The 18,622-nt window shown below is 29.6% G+C and overlaps 2 protein-coding genes across 4 annotated transcripts; both read right to left on the bottom strand.

Annotated features, from left to right (window-relative positions):
- Positions 1 to 5,748: 5,748 nt before the first annotated feature.
- Positions 5,749 to 10,992, bottom strand: LOC106777575 (zinc finger CCCH domain-containing protein 55). 3 transcript variants are annotated; one of them, XM_014665208.2, is made up of 10 exons: positions 10,791 to 10,990; positions 9,741 to 10,653; positions 9,450 to 9,629; positions 7,873 to 8,052; positions 7,699 to 7,796; positions 6,947 to 7,201; positions 6,726 to 6,864; positions 6,368 to 6,563; positions 6,211 to 6,268; positions 5,749 to 6,082 (listed from the first exon to the last, which is right to left on the bottom strand). In XM_014665208.2, the coding sequence occupies exons 2-8, from the start codon at positions 10,628 to 10,630 to the stop codon at positions 6,386 to 6,388; spliced, it is 1,920 nt and encodes a 639-aa protein (XP_014520694.1). In that variant the 5' UTR covers positions 10,631 to 10,653; positions 10,791 to 10,990; the 3' UTR covers positions 5,749 to 6,082; positions 6,211 to 6,268; positions 6,368 to 6,385. The 3 variants fall into 3 exon arrangements, with proteins under 3 accessions (XP_014520694.1, XP_022631482.1, XP_014520692.1); XM_022775761.1 differs by having other exon boundaries at positions 6,211 to 6,254; positions 9,741 to 10,992; XM_014665206.2 differs by having other exon boundaries at positions 9,741 to 10,990.
- A 2,215-nt stretch (positions 10,993 to 13,207) lies between these two features.
- Positions 13,208 to 16,354, bottom strand: LOC106776509 (RNA-binding protein Y14). The gene is made up of 4 exons (XM_014663988.2): positions 15,978 to 16,354; positions 15,755 to 15,891; positions 14,207 to 14,358; positions 13,208 to 13,651 (listed from the first exon to the last, which is right to left on the bottom strand). The coding sequence occupies exons 1-4, from the start codon at positions 16,249 to 16,251 to the stop codon at positions 13,606 to 13,608; spliced, it is 609 nt and encodes a 202-aa protein (XP_014519474.1). The 5' UTR covers positions 16,252 to 16,354; the 3' UTR covers positions 13,208 to 13,605.
- Between the last annotated feature and the right edge of the window lie 2,268 nt (positions 16,355 to 18,622).

The raw sequence follows: 18,622 nt of genomic DNA, 5'->3' as shown, positions 1-18,622 counted from the left end.
TCATACTTTTCTCATAAATTTTATTTAATTTTCATGTCATTTTGCATTTAAATATTAACACACCAACAAATATAATTCACATGGACCCATTATCATCATCATATCATATACTAATAATGCACATCAAATTTTAGGTCTTATGTCACCCATAATTGGAAAACACCAAACAATATTCTACACTTTGCCCCCAAGATATAGTTGCTCAATCAGTGATTTAAAGGTTAAATATGTTTTTAGTCTCTGAACTATCATTTGATTTTAGTTTTAGTTCCTACTCGAAATATTAATGATTTTTAGTTCTTCTTATTTTAAAACTCTCACTTTTGATCTTTAAAATTACACGACGTTAACTTATTGAACCAAAATCAAGTGATAGTTCAGTGACAAAAAACATATTTAACTCATGATTTAATTTGGATATCACAAAATTTTCAAATCTAGTATGTATGAATGACCAATATTATTTAAGATTCAATATGATTCTAATTTAATAATTTTAATATAAAATTAAAATTTGTTCAGATTTAAAACTTTAACTTTTTTAATTTTAAAAATAAATAAATATAGTTTTTTTAAATTAATAATGTTAAAAAATTTAAAATGTTAAACGTGTTTTATGTTAATATTTGAATTTTTTATATGATTCTACAATTTTGTCTTTCAATGTCAATTAAAAACCGTGTTTGATATGCATAAAATTTTTCACGTAATTACTAAAAGAATTGTATTCATTATTTTTAAAATTTAATATACTGTTAAATTCCAATTTTGTATTAAAATTTAAAGAATAAAACATATTGAATTATTTTTTTATGATAAATAACTAATTCAGTTTAAATTTTTTTTATTAAAATTAAACAGTTAGTCATTTAAAAAGGTAATATAGTAAGATAATTATTTGAAATTAAAAATGGTTAAATTTGAAAAGGTAATTATTTTAATTAAAAATATATTCTTACTTAAAGAATAAATTTAAAAAATTAATGTATGTATGGTATACACATTTTATCTTGAAAATATGAATTAACATTATATGCTTGGTTTTTACTTTGAAACTATTTTCTCAAAACAGTTTTAAACACAAATACACTGAATTAGAATCCTTTAAATTCAGTAACCATTATCTATCATTGCATCTTTATTTTTAACATTGATTATTTGACCCTTAAGTGACTGTTTAAGCTTCACATAAAAGTAATTAAATATAATTAGGTTAGGTAAAGATAGATATATATCCCACTTGCAATTTCACTATCTATAGTAATATTTGAATAAAAATCCTGAATTAAATAATCTACAATCAGTCTTTCTTTTATCTCGTGTGAATTAAATATATTAAAATTTTTTACATCTATTAAAAAAATATAAATCTTGTTTTACAGATCAGTTTTATAAATTGAGTTAAATTTAAAATTCATTTTTTAATTAAATAAAACAATTTTCAGTAATTAAATTTTGCAATGTTCTAATTTTATCTATTTTGTATTTTGTTTTAGAAAATTTGAAGTGATCATATAAGAAAAAGTAATGTGTACACAAATGATGGAAATATTTATTGGGCCATGATATCACATATTTTTTCATTTATTGGGCCCTACATATGATAAAAGCCTTGCTCAAACATTGAGAGGCTCAAAGTTCAATACTGAATTGAATTAGGTGTTCATCCTACACCTCCGAGCTTTCATCTTACACCTTCAAAAATTACCATTTTAACCTTAATTAATATTATTTTAATATTTTCTCTTTCTTCATAAAGTCATTCTGCACCTCTCTAATTTTTTCTCTTACTTATTAAAGTCAATCTACACCCTTCTAATTTTTTTTTCTCTCTTATTATAGTCATCCTACATCATTTTAATAGACTTTAAAATCTATACAATTTTTTTATAAATTTTTTAAATTTTCATTTTAAATTTAATAATAGTTTAATTTAATTTAAAATTTTAAAATTATTTAATATACGTTTATTTATTAATAATTATTAGAATATAATTTTTATTATTATAATAGTTATGTTAAAAAAATAAAAACAAAAGTAACTAAAATAAAAATAGCAATAATAAATATTAAAAGAATTGTTTAAAAATATTATAAATAATAATTTTACTTTTTATAATATGTACATATTTCAAAATCTGTATGTAATTTTATTTACAATTCTTTTAATATTTATTATTGTTACTTTTATTTTAGTTACTTTTTTTTTTTTAACATAACTATTGTAATAATTAAAATTACACTTTAAGATATAAATGTGTATTAAATAATATTAAAATTTTAAATTAAATTAAATTTTATTAAATTTTTATTAAATTTTAAATCTCGAAATGAAATTTAGAAAATTAATATAAAAATTGTATAGATTTTAAAATCTATTAAAATGATGTAGGATGACTTTAATAAAAGAGAAAAAAAATTAGAAGGGTGTAGNTTGACTTTAATAAGAAAGAGAAAAAGTTAGAGGGGTGCAGAATCACTTTATGAAGAAAGAGAAAATATTAAAATAATATTAATTAAGGTTAAAATGGTAATTTTTGGAGGTGCAGGATGAAAGCTTGGAGGTGGAGGATGAAACACCCATTGAATTATACATTATCACAAAGAACAATTAAAATCTTTCTTAGGTATAGAGAGAGAAAGATAATTAATTTGGATAGTTTGTTTTTGAGAGAGAAAAGGAGGATTGAATTTTGTAAATGATTAAATTAATTTTACTAATTTCAATATTTTATAAAGGATTAAGCTTTTTAAATATTAAAATATTGTTTAATTATATTTGAATAATTTATATATTTAATTTCAATTCTTTTTAAAAAATGTTTGATAAAATTTATTAATATTTTGATTGTATAGCTACAAAGTAATGAGTGTTATAATAAATATATAAAATAAATTAAAAAATAAAATATTTTTAAATAAGTTAATTTATCAACTTGCGATGGGATGGGTTAATATGTAAATATTTTACTAAATTAAAATAACTTATTTTTAATTTAACTCGCAATAAACTATGGTATAATCATTTTGATATCTTATTCTATGAACGAGTAATAACTAATTATTATCTATGTTTTTAATAGAAAATACATAAAAAAAAGTGTTTGATTTCGTGTAAATAGACAAATAAAATAGAGATATAAACTCATTGATCCAAAAAAAAACATATATCCTAATGAATAAACGATGAAATTGATATGCTTAAAAATATTGTTAAAAATATGATTAAATATATTTTTCCTACTCTAATTTCTGAAAAAAAAAAAACTGATTTTAGTCCTAACAAATTTGTCACAATACAAAATTCAAATATAAACAAGTCCTTTCATATGTGTTCACATGTGAACATAAATCTGAGAGAAAATCAAAGAATATTTTAATATATTTAATGGTAAAGTTGTTGTGTGTTTTTTTTAAGTGATTTGAAAATAAAACTAAATAAATTTAAAACTAAAGTAGGTAAGAATTTGTGAAAGAATTGATATGATAGAATAAAAAAGTTTTAATAAATTAAAATATAAAATTATTTTAATTATTATTATTATCTTTGTTATCATTATTATTATTAAATTAAATATAAAATATTATTGATGAAATTTTAACTATAAAATATTAATGTATTGGTTGATAAAATTACGAGAAAATGAATCTGGACACGATGAACATCACAACAAAAAAATGTATCGTATATACTAACAAAATCATGGAATTTCAAAAAGAGTAAAAATATCATCAGTAAATATAATGAAATTTAGACAATTTTTTTTTATAACATTTGAACATAATCTATGTGTGATTGGTTCAAAATTACTTCACAATCAATAATAATAATAATAATAATAATAATAATAATAATAATAATAATAATAAATACCATTATAGACCTAGATGATGTTCAAATATTGTCAAGAAAAATATACTCTAAGTACTATTATCCAAATAGTAATTCCCTTCTTCTTTATCCTTTAAATCATATCTCACAAAAAGAAAAATACATTAACCATTAAATAAAAATCTAACATTATTTTATTATTAAAAACATCAAAATGAGTGAGAAGAGTAGCATAAGTTATCATAGTGGTATTTATAATTGTTATTATTGATCGTGGATAACGTTAAAATGTTATAAAAAAAATGTTGTCAAAAAATATTTTCAAATATCATTATTGTTGTAACTTGTATTTCTCTTAATAATAATATTTTATGCCTTTTATGATGTGACATCCAAAGGAATCAAGATCAAAGTGATGAATGGGAGTAAGATTTGTAGAAGTTAGTTTCCATGGAGTGATTACCCTTTTGTTTTCTGCAGTGCAGCAGAGGAAAAAAAATGAAAATGATGATGATGAGTGCAATTAGCAGTAAAATAAAATTGAACCCATGAAAGAGTTGCAGAAGCTTTTAGAAAAGCTGCAATACAAGGCTAAAACAAAATGAGCACTGCGTAGAAACTACCATAATTTAAGGGTATGCGAGGACAAAGAGGCTCTGCCATCCATAAAACTGAAAGACTGAGAAACAAACATTTCAATGAGTTTGATGGTGAAAGGAGTGTAATGCTCTCTGTACAATATTTTGTTCAATGTCAGTCAGCACCATGTGACAGCACAGCTGAACCCTTCTCTTTCTTATCCCCACCTCACATGTGGGTCTTCCACTCCCAATACCAGACAAATCCTATTTCTTTCCATTTCCAACTTCTCTCTTTCTTTCTTTATTACTTTCCCATCTCATCTCCAATCACCCTCGACTATATCATACACTAACTCTATCAAAAGGTTAACTAACTCAACTATCTTCATTGCTAAAACCATGCATTACTTTTCCACATTATCATTACTTCTTATTGTTTTTAATCATGATTTATCTAAAGTAACTATTGGAAATCTCACATTAATTAACATGATATATCCATATATACCTCATCTCGATTATATCTCATCTTATATATTGCTTATACCTCATCTTAGATACAGATTATATATTAATACAAATCTCATCTTATAAATTGATTATACATAAATATAGACTTCGTTTTTATACATTAATATAAACCTCATTGATTATACGTAAATACAGACCATTGATTACATATAAATGCATATTTCATCTTTATACATTTAAACAAACCTCATCTTACGTACTGATACATAAATACAGACCACTAATTATATATAAATGCAGACTTCATCTTTATACATCTAAACAAATCCCATCTTGCATACTAACTATATGTAAATATAGACTTCATCTTCCGTACTGGTTATATATAAATACAGACCTCATCTTAGATACTAATTATATGTAACCTCATCTTACATACTGATACTGATTATATGTAAATATAGACCTCATCTTCCTTACAGGTTATACATAAATGCAGACTTCATATTCGAGATTGGTTTTATAAAATTGAATTAAGCTTAATTTACCTTTTTAAAAAAGATGCACCAACTTTGAAATAAATTGTAGTTTAAAATGATGTAAATGTTTAGTATTGTCAACAAAGGAACATGTTTTAAATATTGCATTGTGCAAGGCAAACAAAACAAAGAAGGGTCCCTTGTGGTGAGTGGTATTAAAGGAGTGAAAGCGACAAGAAGGAGCAGGTGTTAAATCTTGTATATGATGTAGCTTGAGACCATTAATGGTAAGTGATATCCAATAATCAAAGCTAATTGGGGGCAGAGGGAGCACTACTCTTCCCAAACCGGAAAAAAAAGGAAGAGTGGTAGAAGCAGTAGAAAATAGGAACTAAATGGTAGAGCAAGTTTTATACATTAAGAAGCTAAAGTAAAAACAACAGTACTTTGTTCTGCCTGAGTCTGGTGAAACATACACATCTATAGATGATTTATGTTGAGAGGAATGGGAGTACAACAGAAAAGGAAAGGAAGAAAAGAAAAACTAGTCTTATAAACTAATATGTCTGTCCAAGTATGCAACATGTATCGCCTGCTGTTAGTAGTATGTATTGATCATGGTGGTGATCTCATTTGATTCTTCTCTAGAGGATCTAATCTTCTGATCTAGGTGTATTTCGCTATACATCTAGAAGATTCTTCTATAAGCTTCTATAAATCTGCAAAGAAACAAACCAGCAACCAAAACAAAAACGTTATCAGACCATAAGAAAATCATATGAGATGACGTTTACTTGTAAAGAGCAAACCATTTTTCCAAGAGAGGAGAAGGAAACCAAAAACTTACCCTAATAAAAATTATCTCCAGCTGGCCATTTCTATTCTTATTACCTACAATTCGAAATCTTGAGTAACAGAAAGGAGGGGGAAAAAAGACAACTTGTCAGAAGAATTCTGTCCACATTATTATGCAGGGAACAGTTTCAGAGAGGAACTAGCAGTACCTTGAATTGTAAAGAAAACTAGCGGGAAGCCAAGTCGCTTGACGAGGTTGCTGGTTCTAGCTTGTCATAAGATGAGGTAGTAGATGAAAAAGCAGCACTATGGTTGACCTCTGCCAATGTAGAGAAGTCAGCATGATAATCTCCAGCTGCTTTTGTTGGTGAAGCGAAGAGACTGTCAGGGAGGGCCTGCTCCACACTTCTCAAAGGCCAATAGAGGATCATGAAAGAACACAATATCAAATTTTGAAATGAAATGCACATACCCTCAAGGAGGAGAGATTGAAATATGAGGAAATGATGCCAAAAATGCTGCACCACAATCAATAGAAATAAGATCTAAAACAAAGTATGCTCATACCTATTACTAAGATCCACATTTTTGGTATTTCCACTATCCTTCGTATTCCCACTCTCAGAATCATCTAGCTCAACTTCTTTCTGCTGCTGCTCAGATGCAATACCTAAAGAATTGGTAGAAGTGAAGCTGCCACCATAGCCTGTCATTAAAACAACAAAGATGTAAACTGTCTATAACCTTTTTCTTTAGAGTATTTCATAGGCTATCGTCAATTGACTGACCTGCAATATCTCCTTTAATGCTATCAGGAGAGAGACCTGCATCATTAGTGTGACCATGAAGTTGATGGGGCAAGACCAAAGGATTGCCAACAGAAAGACTGCGTTGGTGATGGTGAATAGGATTATTCTTGAAGTCAGGAAGCTGTAGGTTCTTCAGCCTTCTTTCTTGAAGCTCAAGGACTTGCTGCAATTCAGCCTGCTCTTCAATTCTTCTTCTCAATAAGATATCATGTGGATTATACAACATCCTTGACCCTGCATTAAACAAAGTTGGTAATAATATAAAATGAAAGGAGCATGAAAGACTTAAGGTCTAACTTACAAAATCCACATATAAGGCAAGAACTGTCCAAGCCTTACACAAGAACTATATATATCGAGTTGATGTAGAATGTCAAAACACCCTCAATAAACATCTAGAACAGAGACAAATGTGAGTGATCCAATAATAACACCCGGTCCCACCTAAGAATAGACATCTAAAGCATTGTGAGGATTAAATTGGCCTCATATCACTTCTATAGTTGATGTGGGATCTTAGCACACCCAAATAACTAGGACTGTTCCAGAACATAAACAAATAATAGGATGACCCGATAACAGATTTATGAAAGCCTTTATACAATCTTAGAATTTAGACCATAAGGTCCAATTCAATCATACAAAACTAACTTGAAAGGTGAAAATGGTCTAAGCCTTACAAGACCGACATTGTAGGATTTCAACAATGTCGATAGGAGAAATTTGATTACCAAGATGGAAATCATATGGTTCTTTAGAGCCAAATCCAGAAGGGCTCAAACATGGTGAAAGATCTCCTCTCTCTAATTGCTGTTGTTGATGTTGTCTCCTGCATAAATTAGTCAAAACAGTATAAATTTAAGATAGTTAAGATATAAACAGAGTAAAACATGATTTCTACTTACTTGTCAGGGACTTTTCCCTTCTCCTTGTAGGGCTTGACAAGTACACGTGAGTCACAGATAAAATGAGGATTCCCTTTGGATAATATGAGTCTCACTGTCTCTGGATATACAAAGGTAACAAATCCAAACATCCGCTTCTGCTGATAAGGAATTCTCACATCTTGAACAGGTCCGAATTTGCTACACAGGAACAAAAGTAGCTACTCAATGAGATCCCTCTATTTGGATCCCAATGTATGTGTGCATCAATATGTACAGAAACAATAAGAACTTGCACATGCACGGCCACTACTGTGTTATATGCAATTGCAAATATTAACTTATTACGCAAAGTAATGTCAATTATAGATAACAATTCCAATCATTACTAAGAAGTTAGTCCACACCATTACAAAGGCACTTAATCTAAAATAGTAATAGAACAAAAATATATCTACTTTTCAACTGCAAACTTCTCCACCCAGTTTCAAACCCTATACTATACATATGCCTACATCTATCCTACTCTATCATTTATCAATTAACATATCTTTCACATAAAAAAATATCTAAATCAAACCCTAAGTTTGCTTAAACAAACGCTGCCATTCAGCATGCACAAAATTATAATAAAGCAACTGTATAACTTTACATCAGACATCAAACCTTTAAATCAATGTCAAGTTTAAGAAAACCACTTCTCAAGCTTTCTTTCAAACCCAGTATGATACGTTACAATGTAACAAATTATGACAGATATTCCATACAATGAAACTAAAGTTTAAATTCAATTGTAAAAGCAAGAATTACTTCATGTATAGCATCATAGTACAGACTACACCAACCAAAGACATACTAATTATGAATTAGTATATTCGAGATTGTTTTATTTAAATATGGATTGAACATTGATGAAGATTATTTCCTTTGACAAACCGATGGTAATTTTTTAGCTGAAAAACTGCACAACCATGTTGATCGAGACATGCATGCACATCATTGCGGTAATGATCATGACTCATGATAAGTGATCACTGTTAAGCTATGAACTTGCTTATTCGACAAAGCTTCCTAACAAGAGAAACTGAGCCAGAAAACACATTGAAGCGATACCTGAAAATATGGGATTAACCCAGTCTCCTCATGGGAGACACACATCATGCTCTGGAAAGTTTATCGCCTATAAAAGACAAACTCTAAATGTTACACATACAACACATGACTTGAAACTGATATTCTAAATTCAGTAACATCATGACCAATGATTACTGAGTCTAAATGCAAAAGACTCTTAATCCCCTAGCACACACAAATCAGTAAAGGATCACAAAATTGCACTACTCGGGTTGCAAGTTAAATCAATATCAGAGGCAAGGCAACCAAAATCCATCTCCTTTGGAGCTTCCAACCAAAAGAAAAACATTAAGGAGCTCAACCAAAAATATTTAAGACGAGCACACAAAAAATATGGTGGAAAACACGGATTAGTTAATAGCAACAACGGAGACCTGACACATTACACGTCTGCAGTATAATGTTTCACAACTTCACATTTTTCAGTGGCACCGCATTTGTGCACATGTTATAGCATATTCTACCTGAAGTACTCGGAGACATCTTCATCTTTGAAAGTACTTTCCGCAGGAAACGTCAAGTAAATCTGTCGCGAGGCCGAGTTGGGCTTATCGCCAGAAATTGCGGCTAAAAAGTCATTCCTTTCAGGCCTATCCCAGCCAAAGTTGGAGAATTCTTCCCCCATCATGAATGCTGCTGCCGCCCTGAAAAGCAACACGAGAATGTACAACAGTTAAACATCACTTTACAGCGAGAAAGGTAAAATAAAAACAAACAAAAAAACTAGAGAGGATTCCTTCCAAATTATGCTACACCTTTGGGACTCCTGCATCAAAAACTCATAGTACTTCTCACGTGCGGTTGCAGAAGGCCCAGAACCCAGTCTCTGAAGCTGCGGGACCTTGAACCTAACAAAATCATCACGCTGCTGTTCCATCCCCTCAAGCTTACTAGGAGAGCCAACAGTGGCATCCAGTGAATCAGTGAAAGCACCATGAAGAAACTTGCAATTGGAGCCATTTTTACAAAACCCTCTAGCAAAGTAAAGGCAGGGCTTGTACCCAAGTCCAGGGGCAGCTTCTTCACACCCAAAACCAACATCACTTGCAGAGTAACTCCTCCTGTGCAAATGTGAGTCCCCGGAGTGCCAATTCTGAGCCCCAACACCCAATTCAAGGCGTGGATCGACCAAATCTTCGTTCTTGGAGGAGTCATTGAGGAAGGGAAAGTACTCATTCACCTGCTGCTCGTCAACAAAATCACAATCACCGTTGACACGCGGTGAGAGTGCTCGGATGTTATCGTACGAGAGTAAAGGAGTGGACTTTGGACTAATGGGGTTGTTGTTTGGGAAGTTCCAAGCGTGAGAGTGAGAAGAAGGCGAAGATGGGTTTCTAGCAAAGTCAAAACCGTTGGTGGGCACTGCTCTCGAAAATGGGTTGGTGGAGGAAGCAGTGAGTCTTGCTATGGGGTTAAGAGGTGAAGGAGGAAGAGAAGGAGAAGAAGGAGTAGAGAGTGCGAGACCCATATGGCTCTTAACCCTGAGAATGAGAGTGTGGAGCACAGCGTCAGGGCTACATGCCAAACGAATGAGTTCAGACTCTTCAAGATTCATCAGAAGATAACCCATGATTTTTGAAGCATTCTCAGGATCAAAATTTTTAATCTTGGAAAGAACCACATTTGTTGCTTCGCATGAACCCATCAGAACCGAAACCTTGAAAGACACTGAACAAGAAATGAAATGGCGGAACTCTGGTGAAGACTGTGGAAGAAGAAGAAGAAGAACAAGAACAAGAACAAGAAGAAGCAGCAGAAGAAGAAGAAACAGAAAGATGATGTTTTTATTGTCTGTTACCACATACCTTAGCAGTAGCAGTAGGTTTTGGAGTCTAAGCATACGTTGAACAACAGACTCACTCTCTCACTCACTCTCTCTCTCTCTCTCTCTGTAATCTCTCTCCTATCTTCGGAGGGTGAGAGCGGTAGATTTCTCAGATCCACAACAGGAATGGATGGATAATCGTCAACAACATAAGTTACAATATGCCTCCGGGTTTTCTTACAAAAAACAAAACAACTTTTTCATTTTTTTTTTCACATCAGAGAAATGTTCCTAGTAAAAATACTCCATTTTATCGAATGTTCTTCAGAAATAGAAATATACGTCAAGCCTTTAACACTTTTCATTTATATTATCACATTAATTTAAACATGTATACGTGCAAAATGAGAAAGCAGAGAAATTTATCAATATCGTGAATTTGGTTTAGTTTATTCTGGAAAAATAGTAATTACTTTATCCATTTCAAGAAAGTATTTTGAAAAATAAAAAATACTAGTTTCTCAAACAAATAATTTCAATACTTCGTCATTTATTTTAAATTTGTTCACACTTAAAAATAATAACAATAAGATGACACATTTTTTTAAAATATATTTTAAAAAAATCAAATAACCTCCTCTAAGAAAAAGTAATATTAATTTAAATTTTGGAATATAGAACGTTATGATTGGGCAGAAATAAATAATCCGATGATTGAAATTGTGTAGTTATGAGTTAGTGAGAATTTAAAAGTTGTTTTAAGCTACAACCTATCAACCGTGTAATAGCTAAACACGCTATCGTACTAAAAAATGTTAACTCATTATAACTCACCTTTTTCTTTTCTTTTTTTAATTTTTTATTTTCTTTTATTTGTAGGGGGTGGAGTGATGGCCCACTTTTTGCTACTGTGCATTTTTTTTTTCTTTAATGATATCAATGGCTATTCGTCAAAAAAAGAAAAAAATCAATGATTGTAGGGTTATTGCTTGCATTTAAGACAAATGTTAGTTTCTCTGTACAAATTAATTAGAAGTGATTAGCAACATTTCATCAGAAAATATACATTGAAATTATTAATAGTATTAGTTTTATTATTGTTGTTGTTGTTATTATTTAAATAAATAGCAGTTCTCTTATAAACTCAATTCTCTTAATTTAATATAAAAAAACTGAAATCAAATTTAGGGTAAACTATAAGTCGTGTTTAATTAAATTTTCTAATTTGAATAAATGCAAGAGAAATTAAAAAATAAATCCGTGATTAGGGAGAAATTAGTCAATTTGAGAAGAAGCCTAAAACAGTGGGGTGATATGATTCTTCCTAATCACAACAGGGTTAGGCATAAACAATGAAGTTAATATTTGGAGTCTTGCCTCCTCTCTCAACTACTCCTTAAACTAATGAAATTATATAATTAGTCTTTAGAACATTACATATATATTAAAAATAATCTTAAAACTAATTCCCCTGGCATTAGTTAAAATATTAAAAAATGATAAATATTTAATATTTTAAGAACTTACTTAACTTCAATATTTGAATGCTATTATAAAAGAGTGATATGTTTGAAATCTACCGTTTTTTTTATTTTTATTTTCTAGACTTATATAAAGAGTTCAGTTAATATATATTTTTTCAATAAAAAACTGGTTTATTGATTTCCTAAACAGTTTCCACCAAGAATCAAATATGTATATAATTTTATTTTAGTTTATAAAAAAAAACGTTTGTTTTTTTCTCACAAACTTTTATTTTTTTATTGGTTAAATAATTGTTTTTCCTCACCTAAATTAATTAAAAATGAAGAAAAATAGTCTGACAAAAATTAGAGTAATATTTATGGAGTTGTAACATTTGATACTAGACTTTTTACGGAATAATTTGTATTATCAGTTTACCAGAACACGAATTAGATTGTTTTGTGAGACATTGATAAAGGCTGTCTTTAAGAATTTATTTGTAGTATATCACTCAATTCTCCATGATACAAGTTTCTCCAAACATTTATATTAATCAAAATAAAAAGAAACAAATCAAGTGATAAATATAGGAAGAAAGTGTAGACAAGACCTAAAATTTCATGTGTATCTGAATAATCAATGTTTGTTAATCTTTTGAGAGTATCTAATCTAAACAATATGAAACTATGTCTCTTTTGTAGTACTCCTAGTTCACAACACAAATTACTAAAGGTAGATAAGCAACAACGGATTAGAGATAATAGTTGGCAATTAAGAATTAATAATTGGCAACCTTTTGAGCATGTTAAGATTTAGCATGCATGCGCAGGAAGCAAGCCATTTATTTGAGTAGTATCGGGTTTTATAACTAAACGACAAACATCCACCAAACCCAAATATAGGTGTTCCATAACTCTTTTAACTTTATTAAGCCTTTACACGTAACAAATACCAATACTCATTTAAATGCACGGACAGGTATATAAAAAGATATATGAGAAAAACATCCATAAATTGAAAAAAAGAGATCTGTAGCCAAAACAAAAAAGAAAAGGAAAAAAGAGGCTCCGACACAAACTTTAACATGTAGCAGAAACAAGCTGCAAACGAAAAGAGACCCTACGTTCCTCAACAGAACAACGTTACATGTAAGAAAAAGCATATCCAAAACACGTTACTATAATAAAACAATTGTGTGTTAAACAACATACAACTTAATAAACTAGCTAAAAGTTTAAACCAATCATCCGATGAGAATCGCCAGCATCAAATATGTATTTTGCATGACGGAAGCACAACTATCAGAAAAATCCTCCACAGCCATAGCAATAAACCAAGCTGCTAATTTACGGTCCACACACATCAACACAAACATTTACTGAATACACATGTCAATATCTCCTCCGGGGGCTCCTGGAGCGCCGTTCACGAGGTGCTCTGCGAAATGATAAAGTTAAAATCATTCTTAAACACTGAAAAAATTTAGAATACCATTCCAGAAAACCTTACGCACATGACTAAGTTCTAGCTCGCTGTAGTTCTTACCCATGGTTTTAAAAACAGTTCTAGTATACAACAGGGTGTTCACACAGGGGGAAGAAACACAGCGTTAGCATCTGCTTAACACAACTAAAAAGGGGAAGTTTTCTTCATATTGTAGTAAACAAATTGAAATTTGGAACAAATTTTGTTACACTTATCCACCGTCCAGGAAAATATACCATGTTTTCATTTTTTTTTCTATCCTTTAGCCAAGGAGAAACATATATAATATCCATTTTCATTTCTGTTTAACCTTAGAAACAAAGAACATATGCTTTAGAAAATTTTAGGAAATGATATCACATTGGCTGAAATAAATTTCACATTGGGAAATACCAAACCAAACAAAGTGACACTAAGACCAGCACTGGATACAAAAGGGACGTTTTTTAATGTTGCAAAACAACAAAAATTCTGTAAAGATTATATCATTAGACATGTATAATATACCTAGCATTCTTTCTTCTGACTGACTCGTTAATAGGTCCACTGCTGAAGGCCCAGTCAACATAAATGGTTTGGGTAAGAAGCTCGGATCCATTCAAATTCTCTATTGCATTACGAGCTTCTTCAGCACGCTCGTATTCAATCAATGCATAACCCTGAAATAAAAATGTTCATTAGTCCAGAAACCAAAACCTCCACATGATAAAGTTGCATATTTGCAGGATAGATGTGATAAACCAAGTTATAGAAAGCAGGATAGCAAATTTGCATTCCTAATACTATTTCTTTTAAATCAAAAGGCAATCAATGTTGTTTGTAAAAAAAAAAACACAGATGGCAGAAAATTTTGCTAGACAGGAATTCACCCTGCTTAATAATATTCTACAGAAAGAGACTCGTCTTCAAATAAAATGGACCAGTAGGGACAGAGGTGTACAAGAGTACAATATAATAGAGATAATGAAGAAATAACAGTAACCTATACATGGCTAGAAAAATTGTATCTTTCTTCCCTCGGATTCTTTCGAACTCAAGACAAGAAGATGCCATACTTGCAGTACATCAATTTATAAGAAAATAACAGAGGGGCAGCCAATTTCAAATCCTTTTCTATCAATGAAAACATATTAACAGGATTCCACTAAGTAACAGATTTGGGTCAATAATTAATCACCAAGACAAACAAAATTCTTGCCAGTAGAAGGATAGAATAATGGAGGGACTGCCAATTTCAAATACTTTTCTATAAGTGGGAAACATATTAACAGCATTCCACAAAGTAATTAATCACCAAGACAAACAAAATTCATGCCAGTGCAAGGATAGAAAAATGTGGTAAGCAAGTTATGGGAAGAAGGATAGAGACTTGTCAATAAACCGTGCTTATGATTTACAAAGAATCTAAAAAGAGACTTGTCTTTTTAATTAAATGAACTAGTGGAATGAAGGGACAGAGGTAAACAAGGATACAATGCAACAGAAATGGTGAATAAATAATACTTAGACATGGTTAGTAAGAATTGTATCTTTCTTCATTCACATTCTCGCCAAGTAGAGACATCATGATGGTATTGAACTTATACTCACGACACAACGGTAAAATATCAGCTTTGGGCCAGTAATTATCCACCGCGTGAAACAAATTTCAAACCAAGAGCCATGACAAGCAAAATAGGAACCAGACTAACAGAAAAATCACATTAAAAGTCAAATGACTCAAATCACCAAAGTGGATCAGCTATCAGGACGCTGACAACACAATGCCAGATGCAAATCAATAACAAACAAGCAGATCAAACATTTATCAACTTCTACTTGGGTTATAACCATGCATATAGTTGTCATGGTGTCAAAGATCAATTACAATGAAAAAGGTGTTAGTTGAAACGAAAGCAGTCACGAAGTTATGTGAAAGTACAGAAGGCTTTATACAGCCAGACAGTGACCAGATAGTGTGAGTATCCAATGGATTATAATAATGACTGCAAAACTCAATAAATCAATAGTAACAAAGAAAGAAACAAAGAAAAGAAAAGAGGAACAATGAGTTACTTTAACAAAACCAGTGCGGCGATTGAGATTCAAATGCAGGTTCTTAATCTCTCCGTATTCACCAAAGGCATTTTGCAAATCATCCTCTTGCGCTTCCTCGTGCACGCCGGTCACCAGAATGATCCATCCTTCAATGGCTAGAACAAGCCAAACAAAACATACGTAATTAAATTATATAAATAAAAAAGCAAAACCCTAACCCTAAGAGGGAGAGGGGACTGACATCTCTGTGGTCCAGGACCACCCTCGGTGGTGAGGGAGTCGAAGTCGGAGCCGGAGAGTCGAGTGTTGCGGTTGGCATCGGTGTCCTGACGGAAACCACGACCCTTGGTCTTCTTGGGAGCGGAGAGAGAGGAAGTAGCCGCGGCGGTGATGGCTGATTTAAGCTTAGGGTGAGGCGGAGAAGCATCGGCGTCGGGAGCGCCATCTTCGTCCATCAAGTCATCGTCCTCGGGCTCGAAATCCAAGGCTTCTCCGTCGGCTGCGCCACCTTGCATTTCCGCCTCTGCTTCTTTCTCAAAAGAGTAAAATTGAGTTCGATATGAGTTAGAGCACGTTCTGCGAGTGAAGGGAGAGAACCTTTTATGAGTATTTTTTTGCTTGCAAATCCTTTTGGGGTTTATCTAGGGTATTTAAACTAATTTTACGGAAAAATGTATAAATATAAAAAAAAAAACTATATAAAATATAATTAACAAAATAAAAAATTAAATTCAATAATAAATAATATAAAAAAACTCTTTAATTTTAAAACCGAGTTTTTACATCTTAATTTTATTTATTTTAAAAGAATAAAAGTTATGATTTTTAATATACAGGAATTAGTTGAACCTAACTAATCATCTAAGCTCATGATACGATTTTGTTTTTTTCAACTAGATATTTTTATGTAGAAACATTTTTTTATTTAATTTTGTTTGGAAAATTATATTTTTTTTATTTAGAAAAATGTAAATAAAATGTTTAAAATTATACAAATATAAAAAATTATTTTAAAAATTATAATTAAATAAAAATAAAAATTTAAGAATATAACAAAATATCAAGCTTTTAATTGAAATTTATAAAATAAAAAAGTATTAAAATTTAACAAAAAAATTATCTAGAAAAATATTTAAAAATAGAAGTTAGAGCTTTTCTATACAATTTTCTTATTTCTTTTTTATTTTAAGAAGTTTGAGTATCATATAATTTTCTTTTAATAAATATTTTGAAATATATATTTTAGTTATTGAAAATCACTAAATATAAGTTTAAAATTTTTATAGTGTAGTGTCATTTTTTATCATTTAAAAATTAGTTAGGAGCAGAATATTAAAAAATTCAAATTTAAATTAGATAATTTTTTTAAGTTATTGTTTATTTAAGTTAAAGTAATAAAGATTCGGAGTTAGAAATTGATTTCCTAAAAATTAAATTTTGACTTGAAAATAGAGTTAAGCTATCTCCATGAACATTAGACAAAGCGTAATATTGAAAAGAAACTCTATCTGTGTTATGTAAAAGAAAAAATCAAAATACAGTAGAAAAAATATCTTCATATTTAAATAATTACATAAAAATCATTATATCCTTAACATTATTTCTTCATATTTATATATTTAAATACAATAAAAATAATCAAAGTTATTTCAAATATCTTAAATTAATATATTTTTATATTTCTTCTAAACTTCTTAAAAAATTCTATATGTTTTCCATTTTCAAAATTTCAATAAAAAATTATCTATTTTAAATTTTTATTTTTTACATTTTTTCTAAATTAAACATTTTTAATAAATTTTTAACACTTTTTCTATTTTAGAAAATTTATAAATTTCAATCAAAATATTTTTTTAATTTTTATATTTCTATTTATTTTTTATTTTTTAAATAAAAATTTTTTAAACAAAAATTATATATTTCTATAATTTAAATATTTATTTTTATATTTTTCTAAATAAAAAATTATATTATTTCAAACACAAACAATAAAAAGACTGCATATAGAAGAAAAAAGTTTAGTTGAGAAAATTATGTAAAATAAATAAAAATAAATAATATATATATATATATATATATATATATATATATATATATATATATGTGTGTGTGTGTGTGTGTGTGTGTGTGTGTGGTTAAATATGTTTTTGATCTCTTAATTCTCAGTGAAAATTTGAATTAGTTCCTCTTCAAAATTTTGGTTTAATTTAGACTCCTAACTTTAGAAATGTATGAATTTAGTCATTTTAACTAAATTTTGTTAGATTTATTTGATGTTTTCATGATAGCATTGGGGTTCTTTACACTGTTTGACACATTTTTGCTTCAATCTTAACTGAGAAACACGTTTGAAACATACATTAAAATTAACAAAATTTGGTTAAAAGGAATAAATTCATACATTATATACTTTTAAAGTTCAGATACTAAATTAAACCAAAGTTTCAAAGTTTGTGAAGAGGGACTGATTCCAATTTTCACTTAAAGTTAAAGAATAAAAACATATTTAATATATATATATATATATATATATATATATATATATAAACTGGCTTCTTTTCACTTAAAATGTAATTTTTCTTTACAACAAATATATTGATTGTTTAAGATTTAAAGTGGATTTGCTATATAAATATAATTTTTGAAAAAGTTTCACAAGATCCACTAAATATAGTCTTGATCGTGGGTGTACGGTGTCATATTTCCAACGACCGGAAATACTTAAAAACCGAACGGTCTTAGTGGACAAGCAGCCCACTATAGCGCCACATTCTCACTGGGCTCAAGGCCCAATTCATAAAAATATATCATTCAGATATATTCACCAGATATATCTTGCGAAGATATTATAACAGAGATATGTCAAGTAAGATTATATTTTATTCT

The sequence above is a fragment of the Vigna radiata genome, chromosome 11, assembly GCF_000741045.1.
Source record: "Vigna radiata var. radiata cultivar VC1973A chromosome 11, Vradiata_ver6, whole genome shotgun sequence".
Lineage (NCBI taxonomy): Eukaryota > Viridiplantae > Streptophyta > Magnoliopsida > Fabales > Fabaceae > Vigna > Vigna radiata.
Note: the sequence above shows the minus strand (reverse complement) of the source record. Positions and strands in the feature narration are given on the sequence as shown.

What these genes read in the sequence shown, in the direction of transcription:
- LOC106776509 (XM_014663988.2), bottom strand. Translation starts at nt 16,251, where the DNA reads ATGCAAGGTGGCGCAGCCGACGGAGAAGCCTTGGATTTCGAGCCCGAG. An exon ending in TGGTCCTGGACCACAGAGAT is followed by an intron (nt 15,892 to 15,977) that starts GTCAGTCCCCTC and finishes GGCTTGTTCTAG; the next exon opens with CCATTGAAGGATGGATCATT. An exon ending in GTCAGAAGAAAGAATGCTAG is followed by an intron (nt 13,652 to 14,206) that starts GTATATTATACA and finishes ATCATTTCGCAG; the next exon opens with AGCACCTCGTGAACGGCGCT.
- LOC106777575 (XM_022775761.1), bottom strand. Translation starts at nt 10,825, where the DNA reads ATGCTTAGACTCCAAAACCTACTGCTACTGCTAAGGTATGTGGTAACA. An exon ending in ACCATATGATTTCCATCTTG is followed by an intron (nt 7,202 to 7,698) that starts GTAATCAAATTT and finishes TGTTTAATGCAG; the next exon opens with GGTCAAGGATGTTGTATAAT. An exon ending in AATGTGGATCTTAGTAATAG is followed by an intron (nt 6,564 to 6,725) that starts GTATGAGCATAC and finishes GCCTTTGAGAAG; the next exon opens with TGTGGAGCAGGCCCTCCCTG.